The 26,272-nt window shown below is 50.1% G+C and overlaps 1 protein-coding gene across 4 annotated transcripts in view; it reads left to right on the top strand.

Moving 5' to 3' along the window:
* Positions 1 to 26,272, top strand: part of Sh3pxd2a (SH3 and PX domains 2A) — a 210,116-nt gene that overhangs the window by 57,540 nt on the left and 126,304 nt on the right. For all 4 annotated transcript variants that reach the window (XM_031390612.1, XM_031390609.1, XM_031390611.1 and 1 more), the window contains one exon: positions 13,141 to 13,216. In XM_031390612.1, coding sequence (XP_031246472.1) covers positions 13,141 to 13,216 — 76 coding nt within the window. The remainder of the gene's footprint in view (positions 1 to 13,140; positions 13,217 to 26,272) is intronic.

Genomic DNA, 26,272 nt, shown 5'->3' with positions numbered 1-26,272 from the left:
TTCCCACCCCCAGGCAAAGAGAATCGAGCTCCCGGAGAGCTAAGGCTCTCTTTCAAGAGGAAGGCTGGTGGGAACTGGGCTCAGCCTGGTCCGCCCTTGCCCTCTCCTCAGCCTATTCTTTATTTTTCCTTTTGCACCAGACATTTGTGGGGAAAGAACTTTTAAAGCCGGGAAAGATTTCCTCCCTCGTCTTATCTCAGCACTCGGGGAGGTAGAGGGAAACAGGCGAGTTCAAGGCCAACCTGGTCTACATAATGAGTTCTAGGACAGCCAGAGCTACCAATGAGACCTTATCTCAAAACACACACACACACACACACACACACACGCATCCCCCCAAAAAGAAAAAAATGACCAGAGTTAACAGTAGGGGGAAGAAACCACTGAAGTGTTGAAAGAAGGAGGTTGTCTTGTCATTTAAACATGTCCTGCCTGGCTGCTTCCCATCAGGAGGGCATGTTACAGACCAGACCAGAATCTCTTTGCCCTGGACAGCAGTTTGGCCCCAGAGATTGGCCTTGGCTTCATCTCTGCTCTCTGTCCCAAACTGTGCGTAGGATTTGATCCCATGGTACCCAGGGCAGTGTGGAACCACAGCCTTGGCCATATGAAGGTAAGGATCGGAAGCTAGGGCTGAGGGAAGGCTCCACGCCGTTCACCCCCTTTCTCCCATCCTCAGGGCCTCATCCCTCTTTTTCTTTTTTTGGCAGGGGTAGGGAATATTCTGGAAGGTTCATGTGGGAGAGGGAATTGTTGGCAACTCTGGGGAGAGTTTAGAAACCTCAGGAGAGGTCCCGGGCAAGGCTAAGGGGAAAAGCTTCCCTGGGGAAGAGCTGGGGGCACACAGCCTGGACCCAGCAGACTTCACCCTCCGTGTGCTCATGTTGCCAGTCGTACCCAGGCCTGGCACGGCGTTCCTCTGGCCATCTGCTCCCCCCTCCCCCCGAAGATGTCTTTTTTTACTGCCCCCACCCCCATCCCTCAGCCTCTGAAGCAGCCAGATGTGTCTTTCTAGAATTGCACTTTCAGTGTGTTCCTCCTCCGCCCAGCGTCCTCCAGGGACTCCCTGTTGCCTTGAGCAGGAAGTCCAATTTCCTCCTCTCCGATTCTGTCCTGTCCTCACCCTGCCCAGCACGCCCCTGCCCTCCTTAGGATCAGGACCCTCCAGCACTGGCCACCTTCCTAGGATTGAAGGAGGAAGAGCCAGGGAGAGCCAGCACTGGCTCACTGCAGACGTGTGAGCAGGGAAGGTGCATGCTCTCTAGTGCATGCCCATGCCCATGCCCATGCCCATGGCCTGCTCTCTTCTCCCAGAGCCAGGCTGGAAGCTGGATGAGCCCACACCCCTGCCTACTGGCACCGTTGCCACCGGCTTTCCTAGTGGTCTGCTTCCCTACCATTGTGCCTGCCCTTCCCCCTTGGCCAAGGAGAGCTGAATTGTGTGGACTAACGTGCTGGGACGAAGCTGAGAGCTCTAGGATGCTAAGGGCCGTCAAGTCATGGAGGATGGACCCTACAGGCCTTCCAGCCACTGACAGGAAGGGATGGCTGGGTCCAGCAGACTCTCCGTTTTCCTGAAAGTTAAAAGGCTGCATCAGAAATGGGATGGCACCAAAGAGCCAGGAGTCAGCATCATAAAACAGCGCAGTAAGCCTGCAGTATCTCACTTAACACCCCCCCCACCCCCCCGCCACTCTGTGGTGCTCGTCTTACTCAAAGATGATCTCCTGGCTAGTTCATGTCAACTTGACAGAAGCCAGGGTCCTCAGAGAGGAAGGACACTCAAGTAAGGAAATGCCCCCATAAGAGGCAAGCAAGCCTGTAGGGCAAGTTTTAGATCAGTGATTGAGGGAGAGGGCCCAGCCCATTGTAGGTGTGGCCATCCCTGGGATGGTGGTCCTGGCTCTATGAGAAAGCAGGCTGAGCAAGCCGTGAAAAGCAAGCCAGTGAGCGGCATCCCTCCACAGCCACTGCATCAGCTCCTGCCTCCGGTTCCTGCCCTGCACTGTGGTCCTGCTGTGATTTGGAACTGTGAGTGGAATAAACTCTTTCCTTCCCAAATTGTTTTTGGTCGTGGTTCTTCATCACGGCAGTAGTAATGCTAACTAAGACAGATGAGGGGACAGGGCATGGCCTAAAAGTGACCTTACCACAACCAAGCAAGAAAGGAACAGGCTGGAACTGTGACCTCGAAGTTCAAGGGTTCTGTGACTGACTAGCAAACCGTTGCCGCTCAGGGAGAGGGAAGGGATAGGGTAGTGAAGGGATAGGGTAGTGTGCCTGGGTTTCAGCAGTTCTTTCTGGAATGTTTCTGCGATGCCGTGGACGTGAACCAGTGGGGTTACTGATACCCAGAGAGGGTTTCCCAAGTCAGCAGGAGTTGAAACCCTCCTTCTTGACTCTTTCTCCTGCATGTATGCGGAATGAGACCACGGGAGTAGACTGGGGTAGCCAGCCTGCTTGGGTACCATACTTCCAGGCTCCAGAGTGAAGGCTCACAGTCTAGCTGGGATAATACCATCAGCTTGCCATTGATTTCCTTCTGCCCTGTGGCTCCCTCAGCAAGTGGGTGGGGGATTGGCCCAGCCTCCACCATGTTAAATGTAACACATGCCCTGGCCAACCCTACACACTGGCTGAACTCCTGGGATGAGCTGAGGCCTCCACTCTTGAGTCTGGCCCACGCACACCAGCTGGGAAGCTCCCTGGGGCTCTGGATACTCACAGCTGAGTAGAGCCTGGCCAAGGCAATCCCCACCATCTGCTTCCCAGTCTTCCCACTGGCTCCTTCAGAGTGGAGACTGCTGGTCAGACTGCACTGCTGTCCCCACCTAACAGACACGGAAACAGATCTGTGTATGTCTGCCAGCTCAGCCATGTTTATTCTTCGTGTTTACTAAATGGCTGTGCCCCACCACTGTGACTCCAGCCAGGCTTGTGGGAGGAGCAGGGCAAAAGGTTCTCTTTAGTGGTTACACATTGTGTGTGTGTGTGTTGGGGGGGTGGCAGGGTGAAGAGTGATGTGCCACCCATTCTGTACACTGACATCTAAGCCGCATGACCTCAGGACGACCATGTTTGGAACTAGAGTCCAAGCAGGTGTGATTCATTGAGATGAATTGGAATAGGCCAGGCCTCCTGTGCAGCAAGACTGGCAACCTACTAAAGGGACACTGGGTCACAGGCAGAGGCATGTGAAGACAAAGGTCTTCCACGGAGTGGCTTGTGTGGCCTCAATCACCAGAAACTGGCGAGAGAGGAGCAGCAGAGGCTCCCTTAGAGCCCTGACAAGGCCAAGTCATGATGGCAAAATAATCCAGTCAGAAAACACATGGCCTGGGGGCGTGACTCAGTGGCGTAATTGCTTAGCGTGTGCAGTGTCCTGGGTCTAATCTCAGGAACAATGTAAACTGTCTTTGGTGGCCCTTGCCTGAATTGAGATGTGGAGACGGGGCGGGGTGGGGGTGGGGAGGAATAGGGCAGCCTAGGGGGGTGAGGAGTGGGGGGGGGCAAAAGTTCATAGCCATCTTCGACTATGTCACATGGTTTAGACAAAGCCCAGCGTGGGCTATGTGAGATTCTGTCACAATACACACCACATGGGGGTGGCGTGGGGGGAGCTATATGCCAAGAAGTGAGGGTGGCCTCTAGAACCTGACAAGGCATGGGAAAGTTGCCCTCCTGGAGCTTCAGGAGGAGACAGCTCCATCCAGCTCTGCCTGACTGGATGGAGACGGCCGCTCAGTGAGCATGGCTGCTCTAGCAGGCTCTGAAGTAAGTCTCCTACCGCTCTGCACCCCAAGAGCCCCCAATAGTGTGTAGCAGTCCCCTCCAGCTGACTTCTGGCAATGACTTCCTCAAATCTCTTCACATTTCTGGGGCTATGTCAGTATGTCAGTCAGTGTGCCTCCTGTGCGTGTCAGCATGCCCACTGTGGAGGCGCACATGGACATCTACCTACCCTGGATCCCTACCACTTTGCCTAATACATGGTGGCACTTTGTGGCATTCACGGACAAGGCTGCTCCGTCCACTCTATTTCCTGTAGCAGTGCTGAGCTTCGCCAGAGCAAGCCTTTCACCTGTTCCTCCCGCCAGGCTGCTGTCTTTCGGTTCTCGAGCTGTGATCATTCAGGGCCCAGCTCCCTGGTCTTTTCTGGCAAGTCTGTTTTGCCCTCCCAGCCGCTGAACTTGTCCCTTCCACTACTCTGACTGTACGCGTGCCTTTCACCTGAAGCTGCTAGCTCTGGGTGGGCATCCCGGCTCGCTCAGCCTGGCCTGTGAATCACACTCTGGATCCTGCTTATGCAGCGTGTAGATGGCTGTGGTAAAGGGAGGGGATCTGGAGCCGTGATAGAAGCACGCTTTCCAGAATGTGCTCAAGGAAGATTTCTTTAACATGGTGCAGACTTCAGAAGCTGGAGTGGGTCTCTCTCAGCAGTGAGGAATGTTCTAGTACCCTGTATTTCGGCTTTAGCATGTTATGGGCCTATGACCCAACAACCAAGTCATCCTTGCCAGGTTAGAAGGATCCATCCCCTCTGCTCCTCCCTCTTTCCCTGGCTTCCTTAATGCTTGCATGAGGGTTAACTCAGCTGTATGAAGTGCTGTAGTAATGTCGACAGGAGAACTTGTATCCACCCCACCCACTCTACCATCCTCGGCCTTACGATCCGGGAACTCTGAGTGATAGCCCCACACAAGGCTGCCCCTTCCTGCCCTACAGAGCACCCAGCACCGCCATCTTCTTCTCCAGTCTTTTGTGAGTTGCCTAACACGTAGTGGCACTTTGTGGCATTCGCGGACAAGGCTGCTCCGTCCACTCTATTTCCTGTAGCAGTGCTGAGCTTCACACGAGCAAACCTTTCACCTGTTCCTCCCGCCAGGCTACTGTCAAGGGTTTCATGACTTATCCCATCTAGGGATTAAGTTGTTCTTCAGTGAGAACCCAGACAAAGGTCCAAAGGTGTGCATCTCTTGAGACATCTCTGAGACTGTGTATAACTTCATAGTGGTGGTGAACGTCAACAGTTTCATTTCTTCTTTCTCAGCCTTTTAAAGAAGCCTGTACTAGGGACTGAACCCAGGGCCTTGCACACAATAGGCCCTGGGTTCTTCCTTTTCATACTTTGTTTTGAGACTGGATCTCACCAACTGGCCTTGAACTCACAAAGTAGCACAGGCAAGCCTTGAACTTTGCATCCTGCTACCTCAGCCTCCCAAGTAGCTGGTATTGCAGTCTGTACCACCAGACCCTTCTAGAGTTCAATGCCTCTCAACAATCTGTGTGTGTGTGTGTATACAAATAACAAGTGTAAATGAAAGCTGAGTAAAATCTTCATTGACAATACATGCTGCACAAATTAAAGAGTAGAGTCTAGGCATGTGGTAGCATGCCTTTAGTCCCAGCACTTGGAGGGAAGAGGCAAGGTGAACTCTGAGTTCCAGGCTAGCCTGGTCTATAGAGTGAGTTCAACATAGTGATACCATGTCTTACCAAAAAAAAAAAAAAGTTATTTCCCCTGGCTTGGTGTGTGAATTCTATGCATCCCCCCTCCCCCACCTCATATGATAGTGGTTCTCAACCTGTAAGTCTGACCCCTTAGTCACAGGGGTGACCTAAGACCCATCAGAAACACAGCCATTTACATTATGATTCATAACAGTAGCAAAATTACAGTTGTGAAGTAGCAACTAAAGTAATTTTATGGTTGGGGGTCACCGTGACATAAGGAACATGTGGTAAAGGGTCGCAGCATTAGGAAGAGTGAATACCACTGTTTTATAGAGATTAATCAACCTAATTTTTTTTTAATTGCAAAGGATCTAGAATGACTAATTTTGAAGAAGAGAGGCTTATTTTAAGACTTATCAAAATTCTACAGAAATAAGAGAGAATGATATTGGGTCATGGAAAGCACAGAGTCCTGAAATAGCCTTGAGTTAATTGCTTTTTGACAAGAACTTGGGCTAATTTAGAAGGCAGAAGAGCCTTCTTGGCAAATGGCTCTGAGGTGATGGGACTGAAATGTATGCTGACATTCAATGTCAGATCTAATTGGAGCAGAGAATTCTGCTGAACTCCCTTGGCTCCTAAATAAGAGGATCTGTGGGTAATCACTTTCGAGGCGCCCCGTCCCTCCCTGTCTACTGTTTATGTAGCATCAGTGGGTCAACGAGGATGCCCAACTGTTCAGGAGCAGAGAGTATTTATTCCCTCTTCAGGGTTTAAATCAACAAGAGCGAACCACAGGACTGCGACTGTAGCTCAGTTAGTCAGCAGAGAATCTCCTAAGCGCCCAAATCCCTGGGTTTGATTCCAAGTACCACAAAAAACAAACGAACGAACAAACAAACAACCCCCCCCCCAAAAAAAAAAAAACAGCAGTGGTTTTGCAGGTTTGTAATCCCAGCAGGTGGAGACTGGGATATTAAAGGTCAGCCTCCTGTTCTGTACATAGTGGGTTTCGGGCCAGATTGATCTCCATAAACCTCGACTGTCTCTGAGAGGGGTGGGGGTGGGGGTGGGGATATAAATCCCAAAAGGCTGTGTCGATTAGTCAAATAGGATAAACAAATAGGAAGTACTATCAGGATTCGAAGTGAGGAGGTGGTGACCTTTGCCTGGGACCTCCCTAGAGGGCTCTTAAGGAAGGCCTCACAAGGAGGCGGTCCAGGAGCAGAGGGGCCTGGGAGAAGTACACTGTAAGGAAAGTTGCATTTGCTGCTGTCTGATTTAATTTGCCTTGGGGTAGCCTTGGAATGTGGCTGAGGCTAGCCCCGAGGCTTGGGCTTTCCTGCCTCAGCTTCTATAAAGTGCTCGGAGCCTCCCGCTTATGCTTCCCGTGGTGCGCAGAGACCCCAGCATCTAACACTGGAGCTGCCAAGTCCACAGTGGGCAACACAGACAGACAAATGGACCCTTGAGGTCTCCTTGCTCTTTTTTGTAATGGGATTTGTGGGCCAAGGAGCTCAGCGAGGTGTAAACACTGGGGTTTAAGTCACTAGGAACTCCTCCCTCCCAGCAGGCAAGCAGTTGGGCCTCTTGAGTTACAAATGTGCCCTAGTTGGGTGGGACCTGCCTCCTCTCTCCCCGGTGGTTTTGCTGCAGAGCCCTGCCAAAGGGGAGCTGTCGAATCAGCTATCTTGGGCAGAGCCAGCTCCTGGAACCAAGCTGTCCTGTATCTCAGGACCCAGCCCTTAGATAAACAGCCCTGGCTGAAGAGGTTGTGGTGCGGTTGCAAAGGCTGTGTTAGCCAGGAGCCTCTCCTCCAGGAACGATCCGGGCAATGAGACCTGCTTCTCTCCCAGGCTGACCCAGGGCCTTCTGGGAGACAAGAGAATCCACTAGCCTGAAAAGGTGGTCACCTAACTCTATGCTGGATGAAACCCTTTTCCCGGCCCATGCTCCTAGGCTTTCTTCTCATGAGAGCCTGGCCAGGTCTATCCGGGAGATAACCCCCCAGTATGCTTTTCTCTGTGGAATTCAGCCTTACACATCAGACTCTGCAGCTTGACGATCCAGCACAGATGGGCCCACCGCCCACCATCCAGCCATCTTAGGCCTAGACCTTTAACTGCTGCCCTGCAAGACTGCACACTGTGGGCATCGCATGCTGCTGGCTTAGCTCTGTTAGGCTGCCTTTATTTGGTTTGCTCTGGATTCAGGGCCAGGGCTTTTGACTTCTTTGAAAGGCGGGCAGAGAAAACACCCCTGGCTGGTTTATCTGTGCTTTGTGTTCATGGCACATGGGCTGTGTGACTCAGTGACTGGGAGGGCCTACTCCAAGGTTCTGCCAATTTAGCTGAGGTGGATTAGATGACAGGTGTCTAAACCTGAGGGCTCCCTGTGTGGAGTGAGCCTGCTGGAGGCTCACAGCTTTGGGGAAGTCCTGTGGACCCAGAACTCAGCAGATGGTCTCATCTTGGCTGGGGTGCCGAATGGATGCTGGACTATGTCAGAGGTATACCAAGAGGAAGGCAGTGGGCAAGGTACCCTCCCCCCCACGCCATCTAGAGGCAACCTCAAGTCTGCCCCCACTCTTGCTGGGCTATCAAATGACCCTGCACCCCCAGGAGGTGCATAAACCCATGGTGGAAATTTAGACTGCACTTGAACTGGGAAAGTGACAGGGACGTGACTTGTTGCCGAGACTGAGCCCTCCTCCCCCAGAAGCCTCCCCTGCAGCTGTGGAGTTCTTTACCTGGAGCCGCCTCCCCAGGTCCAGTTTATACTTTTAGGAATCCTGTGCCCTGGACTAGTGCTGTCCAACAGGAAGTACAGTGTGAGACGCACGCCCAATAAAAGCAATTTCTAGTAGCCAGTGAAGTTAAATTTTAAACTAGATTTTTTTGGGGGGGCTGGAAAGGTGGTTCAGTGGTTAGGCATACTTGCTATTCATAAAGAGGGCCTGAGTTTGTGTTGTAGTCCCACAAGCATCTGTAACTCTAGGTCCAGGAGCTCTGAGGCCTCTGGCCTCCACTGACACTTACACTCACGTGCGCACTCAAGCACGCACACACACACACACACACACACACACACACACACACAAAGATAAAATACAACAGATGTAATTATTTTATTTATATGTTCTGGAGTATTCTCGACATACAATCAACACCAAATTCTTCTTTTTCATTTTTTTGTTTTGTTTTTTTGTTGTTGTTTTTTGTTGTTTTGTTTTGTTTTGTTTGAGACAGGGTTTCTCTGTGTATCCCTGGCTGTCCTGGAACTCACTCTGTAGACTAGGCTGGCCTCGAACTCAGAAATCCGCCTGCCTCTGCCTCCCAAGTGCTGGGATTAAAGGCGTGCGCCATCACTGCCCGGCTTTTTGTTTTTGTTTTTGTTTTTGTTTGCTTTTTTAAATTCTTCTTTTTCTTTTTCTTTTTAAAGGGTTCATGGCTGTATAATTCTTTTTTTTTTTAAGATGTATTTATTTATTACATGTAAGTACACCGTAGCTGTCTTCAGACACCCCAGAAGAAGGGGTCAGATCTCATTGCAGATGGTTGTAAGCTATCATGTGGTTGCTGGGATTTGAACTCATGACCTTCAGAAGAGCAGTCGGCACTCTTAACTGCTGAGCCATCTCTCCAGCCCAATTCTTCTTTTTCAAAAAAATTGTATGTATATGTGTGTTTCACCTGAATGTGTGTCTGCGTATCACATGTGTGCATGCCTGAAGAGACTACCAGAAGGTGTTGAATCTCCTGAAACTAGAGCTACACATGGCTGTGAGCTGTATTGAGAATCAAACCCAGGTCCTCTGGAAGAGCAACTGGGGCTTTTAACTACAGAGCCATTTCTCCCACCCCAATATAAAATTCTTAATTTTATAAACTTCCCTCCCCTCCCCTCTGCTCGCCTTTCCTCCTCTCCCTTCCTCCTCCCCCTCCCTCCCCTTTCCCTGTCTCTCCTCCCCTCCCATTCCTCCCTCTCTTTTTTTTTTAAAAGATTTTATTATTATATTTAAGCACACTGTAGCTGTCTTCCGACACACCAGAAGAGGGCGTCAGATCTCATTACAAATGGTTGTGAGCCACCATGTGGTTGCTGGGATTTGAACTCAGGACCTCTGGAAGAACTGTCAGTGCTCTTACCCGCTGAGCCATCTCGCCAGCCCCCTCCCTCTCTTTTATACCCTTTGTCCAGCATGTTTTACACGTACAGCCCATCTCTACCTGTGCTGGTTGTATCGCAAGTGAGCAGTGTCCTGTGTAGACAGAGCCCACCGTGGGTAATGCAGCTGTACAGCTTTGTAACACACAGTCCGCACATCAGCAGCTTCCATGACGCACCGGAGCTGGCGAGAAAGGGGCCTGGGCTCTGACCAGAGCTGCATTCTCCTTGCTCAGTTGCTTCATCTGCACCGTGAAGGCTGTGAAACCCCAGCGTGAGAAGGCCCTGCTGACATCTGACTTCAGCCTAGCATGTAGAGGGCCTGTCGTCCAGAAAGCACTCCGTGTTTTAGGAGGAAAGGAATGAAAGCATGATTCTCCTGTGTCCCTCCCTGGCCACTCCTCCTAGCCCCATACCCCCTGTGCACAGTTAGCATGAGTTGGAATCTGAGGTCCAAAAGAAGAGATTGGAGTCAGAGACCCTGAAGTGTTAGAGCTGGAGGGTAATTGAAGTTTGTTCCACGAAGAGAAACTAGAACTTACAAAAATCGGGGCACAAGGAGAAGGGGCAGTCAGAAGGAAAAGAAAGCCAGGCACACTTGTAATCTCAGCCTGTGGGAGGTCAAGTCAGGAGCACCAAGAGTTCCAGGCCAGCCTGGGCAGAGAGAGAGTCAGTTCAGAGAAGCACATCACTCCAGCCCCAGGTGTCTGGTTGGGCCTTCCTTTGTCCTCAGGTATCTCATGCTGTCCACCTCAGACAGCTTATGGAGTGACTACCTGGAGGCCTGGTCTATGCCTGGTATTATCTATCCTCAGTATTTTGGGAAAAAAATCGTTTATAAATATGTAGAGGATGAAATTGAAAAGAATATGTTGTTTTAAAGGAAGCATTGCGAGTCACGTGGTATAACGGTGTTTATTGTAATGCTGTATATAGCAATGAGAGGTGAGAAACAGTAGCAGGGTGATGGGTAAAGGAGTTTTCGGCCAGTCAGACACTGGAGTTCTCTGTCATAATTTAAAAAGGCAGTGTGGAGTATGGTCAGTCATGGTGGCACAGGTAATCGTAGCATTTGGCTGGGTGGATAGCCTGAGCTACACAGTGAGACCAACAGAGTGTTGGGGGCTGGAGAGATGGCTCAGTAGTTAAGAGCACCACTGACTGCTCTTGCAGAGGTTCTGGGTTCAAATCCCAGCAACCACAGTGGTGGCTCACAACCATCTGTATGTGTCGGATCCGATATGCTGTCTTCTGGTGTGTCTGAAGACAGCAATAGTATACTCATAAACAAACATCTTTAAAAAAAAAAAACCAAATGGGAATGTTGATTATTGACATAAGAAGTGGGCATGTAGCCCAGTGGTAAAGCACTCGCTTAGCACGGCCAAAAATGCTAATATGGAAGTATGCATCTGTGTGAAAAAACGTTCAACACGTGGCACAGGAGGATCGATGAGGTCATCTTAGTTTCACGCATAGAAATAAATTAAGTGACTCCTTCTCTTTTACATTTTTTTAAAACAATTTTTGTTTCTTCATTTGTGTTTTCCTGAGACAGTTTTGTTATACAGCCAGACTGGCCCTGAACTCTCAATCCTCAGATCTCAGTCTCCTGAGGGCTGAGATTAAAAGCATGTACCGCCACCGCATCAAGGTTCCTTCACCACAGACCCCACACACAGCTGCTCTTGTAATTTCTAGTTTCTCTGCACTGAACAAGAATGACTCCAGTAGTGCAGAAGAAAGGTGCAGAAATCAAGGGTTCGAGCCTGCACTGTATCCCAGCACTCCCAAGTCCAGGCTTATAATGCTGTAGCCCGACAGTTGTATTTAAAGGTAGCAACAAGGAATTATTAAATGTTCGGGAGTTGAAGTTAGGGCATTAAAACTCATGAGCCAGCTTTGGCTAAATACCTCTTTGGGGAAGTGAAAGTTGACTATGGTGCAATCTTGTTTTGAGTGGAATCCACCTAACTCTTCCTATGTGGGTTCTGAATGCTCCACAGAGATTAAGTAGTGATTATGAAAGAGACAGTCCTAAAACCCTGTGTGAAAGCTGATAGATGAATGGACATTCATTCAGGCGGGCATGCTCTCGCACGTGCATGCACAGTCCAGCACAGGAATTTTTCCACATCTTAGCCCCAGCCATTTCTACCGTGTGGCTCATTCACTACCCTCTAATTGAGCGCTCTTCCCAAAGGACTATTGGCCACTCCCCTCCAGGACTATTGGCCACTCCCCTCCAGGACTATTGGCCACTTCCCTCCAGGACTATTGGCCACTCCCCTCCTCTCCGTAAAATCCTTTAGTGCATCGGAGTCTTCACAGCCTCCATTCTCTATGGTGCAGCCTGGCCTGCCTTGCACATCGTATTGTCTGTCCCTCTGCCCTGTTTTGTGCCATGCCAGCCACACTGGCCTTTACCAGTGGTTTGAACTTCCGGTTCCCTTTCTAGAACACGTCTTACCCATAATGTTCTGCTTCCTCACCTCCTGGGGTCTTTACCTTTGCATTGGTCTTCCTCAGCACCCCAGACAGAAGATCCACATCTCACTTAGATATTTCAACTGTCTTCCTTCTTCTTTACAAGGCTTACCTTCCCCGACAAATGACCGATTTGTTTATTGTTCATCTTCCTGCACCAGAATGTAAACACCCTGAGGGCAAAGGCTGTTTTCTCTAATGTCCAGTGTCCTTAGTCCAGGATCAGTGAACATCTGCAGACTTGGGAGGAGTGAATGGATGTTAGGATCGTGTGACAGATCCCCATCCTGCCAAGGAAGCGCCTGATTCAGGTCACAGCTGGGATACGCAGAGCAGCGTGGCTGCAGGCCCTCAGCACACAGGGAGGGACCCAGGTCGTGTCTGTGTCTGTCCTGCTTCCCTGTTCTTCCAGTTCACACAGAACTTCAGCCCAGAATAGCAAAGGAAGAACAGCTGTTCCTGCAGGATCCTGGAAACCGTTCCAGAGGACTCGTCCCTGGAAAACAGTAGTGAGCTCAGTCAGGGTGGGAAGAAAGAAGCTGAGAAAGGGGGTCCCAAGTCATGAGGACCACGCAAAAGACTAGGCTCTGTTAAAATAACATCTACTCCTGGGTTTTCAGAGCAGTTCTGGAAGGTGGGGGGTCCATCTGAAGTATCAGGTGGGACGTTCCTCCCTTCTGGCCCAGGAAGGTTTGAGATGTGCAGGTGGCTGAAGTATTCACCCAACAGACAGATGGAATAAGAAGGAACTGGGCCCAAAGGAGCACCTGGAAGCCCAGTTTGGCCTACAGGCCTGTTGGTCCCTGGCCCAGCCTCACCCCGCAGTGTCCCCAGACCCCTTCTCCTTGCTGAGACAGTTTAGACGGCCGCCCCCTTTGATGCCTGGAGAGCTCTGGCCTTCTCCCTCTCAAGCTCCATGTGGTTTGTTAATGGACTGTGAAATGAGGGATTTTATCATCCCTGCAAGCACACTGTGGGATGCAGATGCTGTTCAGTGTTCTCAAGCCTCTGTCTGTCTGTCTGTCTCCTCAGATGCAGCTTCTGGATAAGTTTCCTATTGAAGGTGGCCAGAAGGACCCCAAGCAAAGGATTATTCCCTTTCTTCCAGGTAAGCTCCCGTGGCCCCGTGGAGGGCTGGGGATGGCTGGGAGAAGCCCCCCACCAAGGCCAGAGGAGGCTGCCTTTGGCATGCGCTGACCACTCCCACAGAGGGTTTGCAAGCCTCAGCTTTGAAGGCCACTGTCCTCCTCCTTCTGGCTTCTCTGGCCACTCCGGAATCGTCTCTGCCAGCCCTTGGTTTATGCTTTCTGAGGAGTTTCTGAGGCTCTTGAATTTGTTATCTTCATAAAAGGCTCTGTCTGAGAGGATAGGCTGTGTGTATGTATAATCCCAGTACTCCAAAGGCAGGCAGAGGCAGGAGGATCAGGATTTGGAGGCTACCCTGAGCTACATAGCCATTCCCAACAAAACAAAACAAAACTCCAAAGCTGAGCTTGGGGACAGCGAAGTGACTTTGGTAAAGATACTCGACACCAAGCCTGACAATCTGAATTTGATTCCCAGGACCTGCATGGTGGAAGGAGAGAACCAGCTTGTCTGAGTTTTACTCTGACCTCCACATGCGACCCCACCTCCACCCCCATGCACATAAAATAAAAATGAAATAGTAGTTTAAGATCTTCGTTAGGAACATAGTGAGTTCTAAACTGGGTTACACAAGACCCCCTCTCAAAAGGTTAACAGCACTGGGTGTCCTTCCAGAGAGCTCAGGTTCGATTCTCAGCACCCACAGGGCAGCTCACAACCATCTGTTTTAGATGCCCAGTACTCCCTGCCCCCATGACATCCAAAAACTCTCTTCCAGCATCCTTGGGCTTGAGGCAGGCATGTGGTACACAGATGTCCATGCAAATAAACCACTCATACACATAAAAAAATATTTTTGAGACAGGTTTTTTCTGTGTAGCCTTGGCTGTCCTGGAACTTGCTCTGTAGACCAGGCTGGCCTTGAACTCAGAGATCCGCCTGCCTCTGCTTCCCAAGTGCTGGGATTAAAGGCATGTATCACCACTGTCTGGTACACATGTGTGTGTATGTGTGTAATTTTAAACATATTTTATATTAAGTATATTTTACACACATACATATATATAATGTATATATTATTTTCTTAAGTTAAAAAGTATCATAAACTAACCAAGCAACCCAGAACCACAGAGAGACTTAAGTTCACCTGGGAAAGGATTACTAATCACAACACTGCTCCCCACGCCCTTAAATTGAGCATAGTCCCTGATTCTTTATGTCCCATAGGCCTTATGCTACGGTAGCACACTTCCCTAGCACTCCTGTGAATAGCAGAGACAGGATTTGAACCCAGCTTGGTCTAGCCAGTCACTGCAGCACCATTTGCAGCACCTGTTTCATGCAACCAATCATATGTATTTCAGAGAAAAACTGTCTCCGATAAGCCGTGACCTGCTATTACTGGGATGTCTGGGGTTTGAGTAGAGGCCTGTAATGTACTTACAGCATGTACATTATCCTTATCATTATTGCGGAGAGCTCTTTCTACTGAGAGCTGTATCATCGCTTCTCGTGACGGGTGAAGCTGGTTGGATCCAGAGGGGTTAATTAAGTACTCGAAAGGGGCAGAGCCGAGACACGAACTCGGGGCTCTGCCATGAACCACGAGGGGAGCACTGCCCCTGGCTTTCTGGGACCTCAAACCAGTAGATTCAGCTGGTTCTGAGAACAGTTCCCTTCACAGAGGTCTTCCTATTGGGTTAATGCTGGCCCTGAACCCTCACAGGTCAGCCTCTTGGATGAGCTGCCGGTTAGACATTAGTGACCTGTGGTCAGTACCTACTGCTGATTGGAAGTGGGTCCCTCACGTGGAGCGTGGCCTGTAAAGGCCCTCTAAAGGGTGTTCTTACCCGACCCTCACCGCAGGAGAGGTTACAGATCTTCATCTCCTTGCACTAGGCTTGTAGAGAAGGAACCGGCTCCCTGGATGAGTGGCCAGAGCCTACAGTGTGGGCAAGACAAGAACTGGCCAGGGAGAGTAGGTGTCTCACTGGTGCGTCCTCCACTGGAGGCAGAGCACCGCTTCCCCATGGTCTGCCTCTGAGTTCCGAGACTGGACAGCAACTTTGCACTGAGTCCAGGGCATTTGAGGTGTCCAGCATCTGGGGCTGCAACAGCCTTAGGTTCTTCCAGCAGTCTGGATGCTGCACACACCTGGGGCATAGTGGTCCAGCTGGCATGTCATAGGTGAAAGTGTCCCAGAGGAACATGAGGTCATCAGTACCACGTGGGTGCTGGTCTTGGCCCTGGGACTTGAGGCCGCTCAGGGAGGAGCGGGGCAGGGGACTCCTTCCTCTCTGTCTCTGGCCAGCACTACTAGGAAAGAGTTTGTCATCCTGTCTGCCTTATCTAGGAGGGAAGCTGTCTCTGCCGGGCCGAGTCGGGCAAGGGTATCCCAGCTACTTGAAAGATTGTTTTTCACCCAAGGAACCCTTGAAATAGTGAGGCGCATGAGCATTTCTACCATCAGAAGCTGGGCATGGTGGCGCACACCTTTAATCCCAGCACTGAGGAGGCAGATGCAGATAGAGCTCTGTGAGTTTGAGGCCAGCCTGGTCTACAGAGTTAGTTCTAGGATAGCCAGGGCTACACAGAGAACCCTGTCTCAAAAAACCAAACCAAAACAAAACACTCAAATTAGGATGTGACCCTCTCTGTTGTGCCACTGTGTGATACCAAGTTACCATTCCAGAAACACTGGCCCCTGATGGTACCCAGTGCCTCTTAGGGGACAGGCAGGGCATTATATAATGGCACCAGGTCAGGGATAGGGTTTAGGGGTTTGGCCAATGGCTGATATTTGTATATCAATTAAATCCTGTATAGAGGTTGTAGGTGCGCTGCTCTTAAGGCTCCCCAAGTTGTTCTCACCTGGGCTAAAACCTGTTTGCTGGATTCTGGGAATGAAGAGCCCATGGAAGGAACTAGAAGGTGTGGAGCCCACAAACAAGGGGAAGCTCTCCAGTAGGTGTCCTGGGAGAAATATGCACAGCTCAAGCTAAGACAGGGCACAGTGTCATTCAGGAGGCTGGACAGCCTGAGAAGGGGGGGCTGAGGATGGACTCCCCCAGGCCAAACCTCCAAACCCTGTATTGTGAGAGTTGTGAGCATGAGGGAGGCATGCTTATCTCCTGGCCAACCTCTATGGCTCTCTTTGAGCCAAGGCCCTGTCCTCTCTAGCCTTCACCCATGTTTCTGGTGTAGGGCTGGTCACGTAGCATGTGCTGTGTGAAGATTTGCTCACCAGTTTCCTCATTTACACACATTTTACCAGACTACTACTATATGCCTGGACCTGCACTGGCCGCTCCTCATTCCTTCCTCCAGGGTCACTGAGGGGCTTTAAGCTCCAAGCTGAGAAAAATCAACTCTGGGGTTAGCAGATGGCTCAGTCATACCTGCCACCAAAATGAGTTCAATCCCTAGGATTGACATGGTGGAAGGAAAGAACAAAGAGAGAGAGGGGAGAGGGAGAGAGAGAGGGGGGAGCAGACACAGACACACAGAGAGAAACATACACATACATGGGGGGAGGGGAGACAGAGACAGACAGACAGACAGATAGACACATACAGAGAGAGAGAGAGAGAGAGAGAGAGAGAGAGAGAGAGAGAGGGAAAGAAAGAAACTCTCTCTCTCTCTCTCTCACACACACACACACACACACACATTTAAAAAGAGAGATGTCCTCACCATCCTGCCCCACGTGGTAGAGCTTCATCCCTCTGAGGTGCTTGCTGTCTTCCCCTGTCTGAGGAAGACACTCATAGCCAGCCTGGGCGAGGCTTTGCTCTCGCCCTCCCCTGCTGCCTCCATACCTGCCAAGTTAGGCCCAAGACCAAGCATGAGTGTCCTTGGCCTCTCCCTCAGCTGCCACTGTCAATCAAGCATTGGGAGTATCCTGTTGGGGGTCAAGTGACCTGGAAAGGGTTTTCCCACGTGCCTTAATTGGCTGAGGTCATTGGCACTAAGTAATTATTTTTTGTGTGTGATTTTTTCATTTTGCATCATTACACATCCGGAGCTCTTAGGGTACCAGAGCACTATTGTCCTTCAGCTCTGAACCCAACAGGGCTGGCTACTGACTTTCTTTTAAACACACTCCTCCCTCCCTTGTTTTTGAGTGAGATAGGGTCTGAGGGTTTCTGTGGCTATGAAAAAACACCATGACCAAAAGCAATTTGGGGAGCAAAGGGTTTGTTTTAGTTTATAACTCACAGGGAATGTCCCATCACTGAGGAGGTCAGGACAGGAACCCAAGCAGGATGGGAACCTCAAAGCAGGAACTGAGACGGAGGCCATGGAAAAAGTGCCTACTGGCTTCTTCTCCACCGCTTGCTCAGCCTGCCCCAGGACCACCTGCCCCCGCCTGCCCCATGACCGCCTGCCCAAGTACGGTACTACCTATGATTGACTGCCCCCGCCCATTAGTAACTAATGAAAATGTCCCGTAGACTTGCCCAAAGGCAAGTCGTTTGGAGGCATTTTCTCAACTGTGGTTTCCTCTGCTCAGATAACTCTAGTTAGTGTCAAATTAATAAAAACCGCCCAGGAGAGGTCTGTCGGAGCCTGTGCTGGTTTGAACTTGCCGTGTAGCTGAGGATGACCTTTGAACTCTTTACTTTTCTTGCCTTTGCTCCCCCAAGTGCTGAGATTACAGGGATGCACCACTGTACCTGGCTTTAACTTTTAATTTTGAAATAATTACATACTCATGAAATGTTGCAAAAATGCCAGCCACCACACTCCCTCTCCGGCAATTCCAACACTGACTGCAGAGAGGTAGCTTAGCTCCACTGTAAGGAGGGTGGCCAGACGTTCGCCACCACCAAATTGCTTCCCACAGCCTTTTCTCTTTCAGATTTTGTTATTTTAAAATTATATGTGTGTCTGGGTATCAATCTGTGCGTATGCTTGCAGTACCTCCAGAGGCCGAGGCTGCTGCCATCAGAGTCCCCTGGAACTAGAGTCACAGGCAGTTGTGAGCAGCCCAGCATGGGTGCTGGGAACTGAACTCAGGTGCTTCTGAAAGAAGTACCGCAAGAGCGGTATGTGCTCTGAACGGCTGGGCACCTTCTCCAGTCCTGGAACATCTTAAATAAATAACTAGAGTATGTCATCAAAAGCAGAAAATTGCCATTGGCACCTTAGGTGAACTTGCCCGTTGCCCTGAGCGTATGGAAATGGTAGTGAGCAAGCTTGCAGCTGGTCCGTGCGGAGGACAGCAGCCCGCCAGAAACTACTCTACAGTCAGCCGCTCGGCATTGCTGTCTCCAGCCAAGAGCTATGGGGAGAACTTGATTTGGGTGAAGGCATTGTCTTGAAGCCTCCTGAACAAACTCTGCGGGATGAAAGCCACCATTTCAGTTGCCCTCAATCTTGGTTATTTTGATTTTCTTTTGTGAGACCGGGTCCCTCTATGTAGTCCTGACTGTCCTGGAATTCACTGTGTAGACCAAGCTGGCTCCAAACTCACAGAGATCCTCCTGCGTCTGCCTCCCCAGTGATGGGAATTAAAGGCATGTGCTACATGTTTTATTAAAAAGGAGCATGTGGGTTGGTGAGATGGCTCAGTGGGTACGAACACTGACTGCTCTTCCAAAGGTCCTGAGTTCAAATCCAAACAACCACATGGTGGCTCACAACCACTCTTAATGAGATCTGATGCTTTCTTCTGGCATGTCTGAAGTCAGCTACAGTGAACTTATGTATAATAATAAATAAATCTTTTGGCCCGAGCGAGTGGGGCCGAGCAGGGTTGACCAGAACAAGCAAAGGTCCTAAAACTAGGTTCTCAACAACCACGTGGAGGCTCACAACCATCTGTACAGCTACAGTGTAGTTGTATACATAAAATAAACAAATCTTTAAAAAAAAAAAAAGAGCATGTGAGCCAGGTAGTAATAGTGCATACCTTTTTTGTTTGTTTGGTTGGTTTTTTTTTTGTTTTGTTTTGTTTTTCGAGACAGGGTTTCTCTGTGTAGCCCTGGCTGTCCTGGAACTCACTCTGTAGATCAGGCTGGCCTCGAACTCAGAAATCTGCCTGCCTCTGCCTCCCAAGTGCTGGGATTAAAGGCGGGCACCATCACTGCCCGGCAGTAGTGCATACCTTTAATCGGAGTACTTGGGAGGCAGAAGCAGGCTGATTGATGAGTTCGAGGCCAGCCTGGTCTACAGAGTTCCAGGACACCCAGGGCTACACAGAGAAACCCTGTCTCGAAAAACAAAGCAAAAGAAGCAAAAAGAAGTACGTGATAAATTACGTTACAAGATGAAGTACCTCAAAAAGAAATGTCTTTCATTGAGGTGGTGCTCGCATGCTGACCCAGCGCTTAGGAGGCCGAGGCAGAAGGAGAATTCAAGGTTAGCATGAGCTACATATGAGTTCAAGGCCAGCGTGGAGCGTGGATTGAGATACCACTACTAGTAATGATAATATAATTTATTGTTATTATTAATTATTACTAATAGAATCTGTGACCTCTGGGTTGCTGAAAAGTGGACAGACCTGGAGCTGGGAGACTAGGCAGTCACCTTGACCCCAGGCTTTAGGGATAGGAACAGCATTGTAAAGAACTGTGACTGGATCAAGGTGTGGTGTTGCAAGCCTGTCCCAGCACTTGTGAGGCAAAGGCAAGGGGATCAAGGGTTCAAGGCCAACCTAGGCTATGAAGTGAGATCAAGACCAGCCTGAGCTACATGAGACATGGTCTCAAAAAAAAAAAAAAAAACAAAGCCAAATAAACAAACAAACAAACCCACGCTGGTTATCTGATTGCACCCTATTTGTGAGCCAGTTTATCCTACTGATTTCATGGCTAACCATATAAAATATAACATTCTTGAATCAGAGCCATCAGACTTTATTACAGCCCAACCTGAGTGGCGGGGGCATATTTACATCTGTTCTCACTCCCTCCAAGTTCCTGGGAGGTGACATGATCGTCTTGAGACATCACCTGCACACGCCATGGGTTGCAATCTAGGAAGGGAGCCTAGACGTCAGGGAACGCTCATTTTTTATTACAGGCAGGAAGCAAGCCTGTTTTTTACTGTGTGTGTGTGTGTGTGCGCGTGCGCGCGCGCGTGTACAGGCTGTTATCTCTGGAAAGATAATCCAAAGACACAAAATCTACTGCCTGTTTCGGAGGTGTCCACCTGAGAGCCAGGGACCGTAGTCTCCTGTGTGTATCTGGACCCGCTTGGAGGGGTGGGCAAAAGTGCTTTTTGGGTATTCCCCCAATCGTGGTTGAGTCAGCAGCCCCTTGGAACCCTCTGCCTTGTTTTAAAAGACTATTGTGGAAAACCCATCTCCTGTTGCCCATCCTGGGACTGGAGTCCATTTCCTGTACATCCTGAGTTTGCTGGCCCAAGGAGCCTCCCGGGGAGGAAATGGTCATTGCAGAGCAGAGCAGAGTGTATGTAGCTACTGATGTAAAAAGCAAACAACTGTGACCAGGACCCAGGGACCTCAGAAGCCAGGCAGTGGAGCAGAAAGAGCTGTACTGAGTCTGCCAAGGTGATGCTAGGGTCACCTTCTGCTTACGAGCTGTCTGTGCCTCTGTGCCGGCTCGCTTTACCTCTGGCCTTCCAGAAAGCCCTGGGAGTCAGCCCGTCCCAAGGCCCCTTGTACCTCCTGGTGAATGAGGTGTGGAGCTATAAAATGACTTGGGCCACAAAGTGACCCCAAAACTATAACCAAGGTAGGCGCTGCCAGCCTGAAGGCTGTGTGCTGACCTCTTTGGCCCACAGGATGGTATTTTTAGACAGCAGGCATGCTTGCTCCTTTTGTGCTGGCTGGACAGTTTACATAGCAGTTCCTCAATGAAGAGGCAGTTTGGAGCCACAGTGCGGGAGTGTGCTGGGTGAACTGGAGACACTGGCTTTCCTCTCCCTTACTCCGGAGCTCTGTGCAACAGATCCGGTGTTTGTTCAGCACCAAAGGAAGCAGGGGGGAAGGGACAGGTTTTAGCTAGCCTGAGGAGAGCTGACCCTCTTGCTCCCCTCTAGATGTCTCTCTTCATCTCCACCAGGCACTCACTGGCCTAAGGAGCTTTTCCCCAAAGGATCTAGAAATCAAGGCAAGCAAGGACAGCTCTGGTAGGGATGCGACATCTGAGAGTGAGGGCCTAGGAAGTTTCCAGACCCTGCTGGTAACCTGAAATGGCAGGGGAAAGACAGACTTCTGTGGTGAGGATAGGATGAACAGTGTCTCCTGGGAACACTGGGGCATAAAAGCCATCAACAGAATTACAGGCCTGAATCACGCACTTCCATCCTTCTGGGAAGCGCTGGGTCTCCTCTCGTAATCACAGCTCCCACTCTGTCATCTGGGGCCAGCAGCTCCCAAGGCCTGCAGTGAGCACGCTGCTCTGAGCTCCTAGGCTGTGTTCCTTCATTCCTTTCCTGACACAGGTATTTATCACACACCTACTGTGTGCCGGGACCAGCTATAGGCACTTAGGTAGCTGAGAACAAGATGCCAGGCTAGACAGGAAGGTTATCTTTCAGTCGGGTGTGGGGATGGCTCAGAAAGCAAACAAATGAACAATTTCCAATAGTGACAAGAACCAGGAGGAAAACGAACTGTAAGTGAGGTGGCCCAGGATGTCTGACTTTTCTTTGTTGGCCAAGAAAGGCCGCTGCAGAGGTGACATCTGAACTGAGGCAGGCATGGGCAGGTCATGATCCAGGGATGCCAGGCTAGGATGACCCAAGGGGGACAAAGGATTATATGTGAATATCAGCATGAAGCAGTGGAGGAGGGGCCAGGCCAGCTGACCACAGTGAGAGTTGGACAGATTGAGATGGGACCAAGAAAGCTACCCCTGAAGAGGGAGCACCAGCTCCACAGGAGTGTGTGAACGGTGAGAGCCCTCCCTGTCAAGGCAATGGGACTGGCCCCAGAGGCTTCCAGCCCCAGATCCCCCAGGTCTCTGCAGGCAGCAGCTTCACAGCGGGTCTTTCTGCTCTTGAAGGTGAACATGGATCGGGCCACAAGCCCTGTCCCTACTGCATCTCCATATTTCAGGGCCAGGAAAAACTAGCCACTTTGTCAAATTTTTCTGTTTCCTTTGTCCCTTGCTTAGAGTTCCCTCCAGAGGCCTTCAGAGGGGAGTCAGCCCCCCCCCCCCAACACGTGCCCCAGGTCTGTAGTCCCGGGCTGTCTCCGAGGACTCTTTTCAGAAACCTTTGGTTGAAGCAGATGCCCACGCTTCTGCAGCCCTGGACAGCCTGGGTCATTTGACATGCAGGAAATGTGCTCTGGCCCAGAAGCAGTCCTGGGTTGCAGCCCAGCCCCTAATCATGTGTGTAGTACCATAATTAAGCTAAGCCTAGCCACCAACCCTCCCCTGGCTTGTTGGCAGTACCATTCAAAGGGATGGGTGTGACCTCAGGCCCCTGTCACACACTCATGACCTTCCCCACCCCTTCACCCTGGAAATAAATAATTTCCTTATTGAAGGCCAGTGTTCTTTTACAAGGTCAAATCCTTTTACTGCTGTGCTTAGAGATAACAGTTACTTGCTGGTGTCCCCGGGAGTGGTGGTGTCAGCAAACTCACATTCAAGCAAAGTTACTCAGCCCAGGTTTGATGGTGTCAAAAAGGCCAGAGGGGAAGCTAAGGCGGGAGAACTAAGATAGGCTTCATGGGGTCTGTGAGAGCAGAGATGGACTAAGCTGAGCCTACAATATCAGCTCACACAGAGTACCAGGTAGGGAAGAGCTGGTGACCTCCACAGGGTTGAGCAGAGCAAGTTCCCAAAGGTCATGCTAAGGGCTGGGGGCTTATCCCTTCATGCTGAGATGTTTTAGGCTGAGAGATTTCTATCTTGAAAGGCTCCTTCAGCGTGGCGTGTGGAAAGACTGGAGGTGACTAGGCAGGCAAGGGATGAAGACTGCTTGGTGGAAGCCGAGGGAGGAAGACAGTTCTCAGGTGTATATTACAGGGACTGTGGACTGCAGGTGGGGGTCAGGGAGGGGTCAATGATGAGGTCATAGATCTGTCTGTCAGCCCTGATCAAAATACAAACCAGCATCTTACAGCGGCCCCATTTCAGACCTACACTGTGTTTACCATAAAGGGGGAAGAAGATGGCTTCCCCCCTTCTCTCTTCTGGTAGCCACTGCCTTTGGAACGTTTGAAAGGTGCTTTGTGAAGATGTAGTTGAGTTGGCAGAGTACTTACCTGACATACAGAAAGTCCTGGGTTCGATCCCCTGCACTGTGTGCACCGGGCGTGGTGGTGCATGCCTGTAGTCCCAGCACTCAGGAGACAGAGGCGGAAAGATGGAAACTTAAGCTCATCCTCAGCTACATAGCAAGCATGAAGCTAGCTAGCCTGGGTCACCCTGACTGGACCCACGCCCAAAGATGGAGCCCCAGCCTTTCCTCTCCTCTGGCAGGGCTCTTAGGGCTCCACCCTACCTTATAAAGTGACTCTCCATTCATCCCGGGCTGCCTGGCATCAAGCAGTGTAATCATCAGGCCCTGGAACTGCACTCCCCCCCAAACCCCAGCACTGACACCCTCTGAAAAGGCTTAGGCTGTCAGGCTGCCTGGTCTCCAAACCACAGATCTGGCCGAGTTGGGTTGGCATGGCCTAAAAGATGGAGTCTGTTCACCTGAATGGGCCTCCAGAAGACAGAGAGGAGCCTGGGAGAGGCTGCCCCGGCTATTACGCCTGGTTTATCTCTACCCTCGCGGGCTGAGTAGCCCATGAGGAGAATGCCCTATCTGTTTCCCTCTGGGACAGAGCACAAGGCACCAGGTTTCACCTTAGTGAGAAAGACCTTGGAAGAGCTCTGGGCTCAGATCTGCTCGTGTACCTGGAATTCCTATTCAATGCTACTACTAGTCTGAGTATAAAACACCACTTTGGGTTGGGGGTGGGGAGGCCGAAATGGGCAAGCACTGCAAGGTAATTAAGCACAGGGAGCCTTAGAGTCAACAGACTTGGGGTTCAAATCCCATCCCAGCCTCCCCCTCGCTTTGTAACCCTGGGCCAGCTCCCCCCCAGCATCCGTGCACCTTCCAGGTGGCCCAGCATCAATGGGAAGTCCACAGTGAGGCACAGTGAACACCCACAATGCCGTGTTGAGTGTGGTTATGACCGTGTGCTGAGCCCGCTCTGTGGGCCAGTGTCGGTGCAGCCTTCCGGAATCTTCTTCAGCCGCGAGAAGCAGACATAGGCACTTGAACATTGCTCAAATGTGGCTGGCTCTTGGGCGTTGTCCGGGAGCTCATCAATCATGCGGTCTCCACCCGAGACCTGCAGAATCAGGACTGTGTCTTACCAAGAGCCCGGGAAGGGATAAGAAGATACTTACTTAAGGCCCTCGCAGCCTCTGGGTGGGCCGCCCACTTTATCGTTAACACAGTGGATCCATCAGTGGATCTAGTAGCTGGCAGGATATTCTTGCTTACTGCACTGGTACACTCTTGCAAGAGAGAGCATAGCTGTCATTCAAAGCATGTCCCTGGGGGACCAGGAGTAACTTTTTTTTAATTGAATTGACTAAGTGGAAAAAGTTGTAGAGCCTTCCTCCAAGTCGTGGATGTGGAGATTATATATGTATCCCCCAAGAACAATGTCGGAGAATCAAGGATAAGAACCCATTGTCACCAGTGCAAAAGTGAAGACTAGAGTCCTGGCTGCGTGTGTCCTGGGAGTACTTGCTACCGTGTGAGACAACTGAGATGATCAGTTGAGGTTTGGTGTAAAAATGATGGGATATTCTTATAGGAGGGCTTTTTTATTTCTGTAAGCCTTGTTTCAAATTTTATGTTGTGTTTTTAGAAATAGAGAAATTAAGCCGGGCAGTGGTGGCACACGCCTTTAATCCCAGCACTTGGGAGGCAGAGGCAGGTGGATTTCTGAGTTTGAGGCCAGCCTGGTCTACAGAGTGAGTTCCAGGACAGCCAGGGCTGCACAGAGAAACCCTGTCTCGGAAAAAAAAAAAAAAGAAAGAAAGAAATATAGAAATTAGAGGCTGATCAGAGCCGCCTTTTCAATAGAGTCACATGCCTATAGTTAAAAATTTTACCTGATTATATTTTTGATTTTTATTTGCCACCTAGTGGCAGATCCTCAAATTGCAGGTATAGTGTCCCACAGGAAATACTTAACTTTCTGTAGGAAATTATATAATACCACAACTGCTGTTCCTAAACCATGGTTTCATATAGACTGAAAATGGGGGTAAAAGAAACCCTCATGGGGGCTGAAGAGATGGCTCAGAGTTTAAGAGCACTAACTGCTCTTCCAGAGGACCCAGGTTCAATTCCTAGCACCACATGTCAGCTCAAAGCTTTGTAACTGCAGTTCCATGGGATCTGGCACCCTTTCACAGATATCCCTGCAGGGAAAACACCAATGCACATGAAATAAAAATAAATAAGCTATTTAAAGGAAAAAGAAACCCTCTTTACCTTTGTTTTTCTGTCTGATGGTAAATCCCCCAAATTTCCGTTTGGAGCACCAAATAGAATCTTGGGAAATATTCAACTCTTGTTTTTACTTGTTCATTCCTAAACCTCAAATGGAAAATGCTTCTGGGCCTGTCCTTCTGTGCCTGAGAGCACATCCATTAACACCAACATAGTCCCTGTGCTTCATAGATTCCCATTCATTCAGACCTTCCATGAGGATAGTCCCAGCCTGAGACCCCATGTCTGTGGAACACAAGGAGTGACCTGTAAGTAAATGACTTTTCTCTAAAAGCCATTGAGACCAAAGGAATAAGTGCCCAGTGATGGAATATTATGCAAAAGGAAAAACACGTCAGGGAGACAGGGGTCTTCTAGCCCCACCTCAACTCCAACCATACTGGCAGTATGTGGCTGCCTCTGCATAAGGCCAGCTTTGTGCCCCTCTTAGCCCCCTGTCCCCAGTGACTCCCATTTCCTTTGAAAGGTGCAGAAAGCCCCCTTGTCTTGAGTGTTTTCCTGCAAAGGGCTCCTACTGAAAGACTGCACACACAGCCAAGGCTCTGGCCTTCACCTTTGCCCCTGACTTATTCTGACAAAGAGTTCCTCTCTTCCCTCCTAAGTTTTTTGGGAGAAGCAGCTAAGGCTA

Source organism: Mastomys coucha, unplaced genomic scaffold (genome assembly GCF_008632895.1).
Source record: "Mastomys coucha isolate ucsf_1 unplaced genomic scaffold, UCSF_Mcou_1 pScaffold21, whole genome shotgun sequence".
Lineage (NCBI taxonomy): Eukaryota > Metazoa > Chordata > Mammalia > Rodentia > Muridae > Mastomys > Mastomys coucha.
Note: the sequence above shows the minus strand (reverse complement) of the source record. Positions and strands in the feature narration are given on the sequence as shown.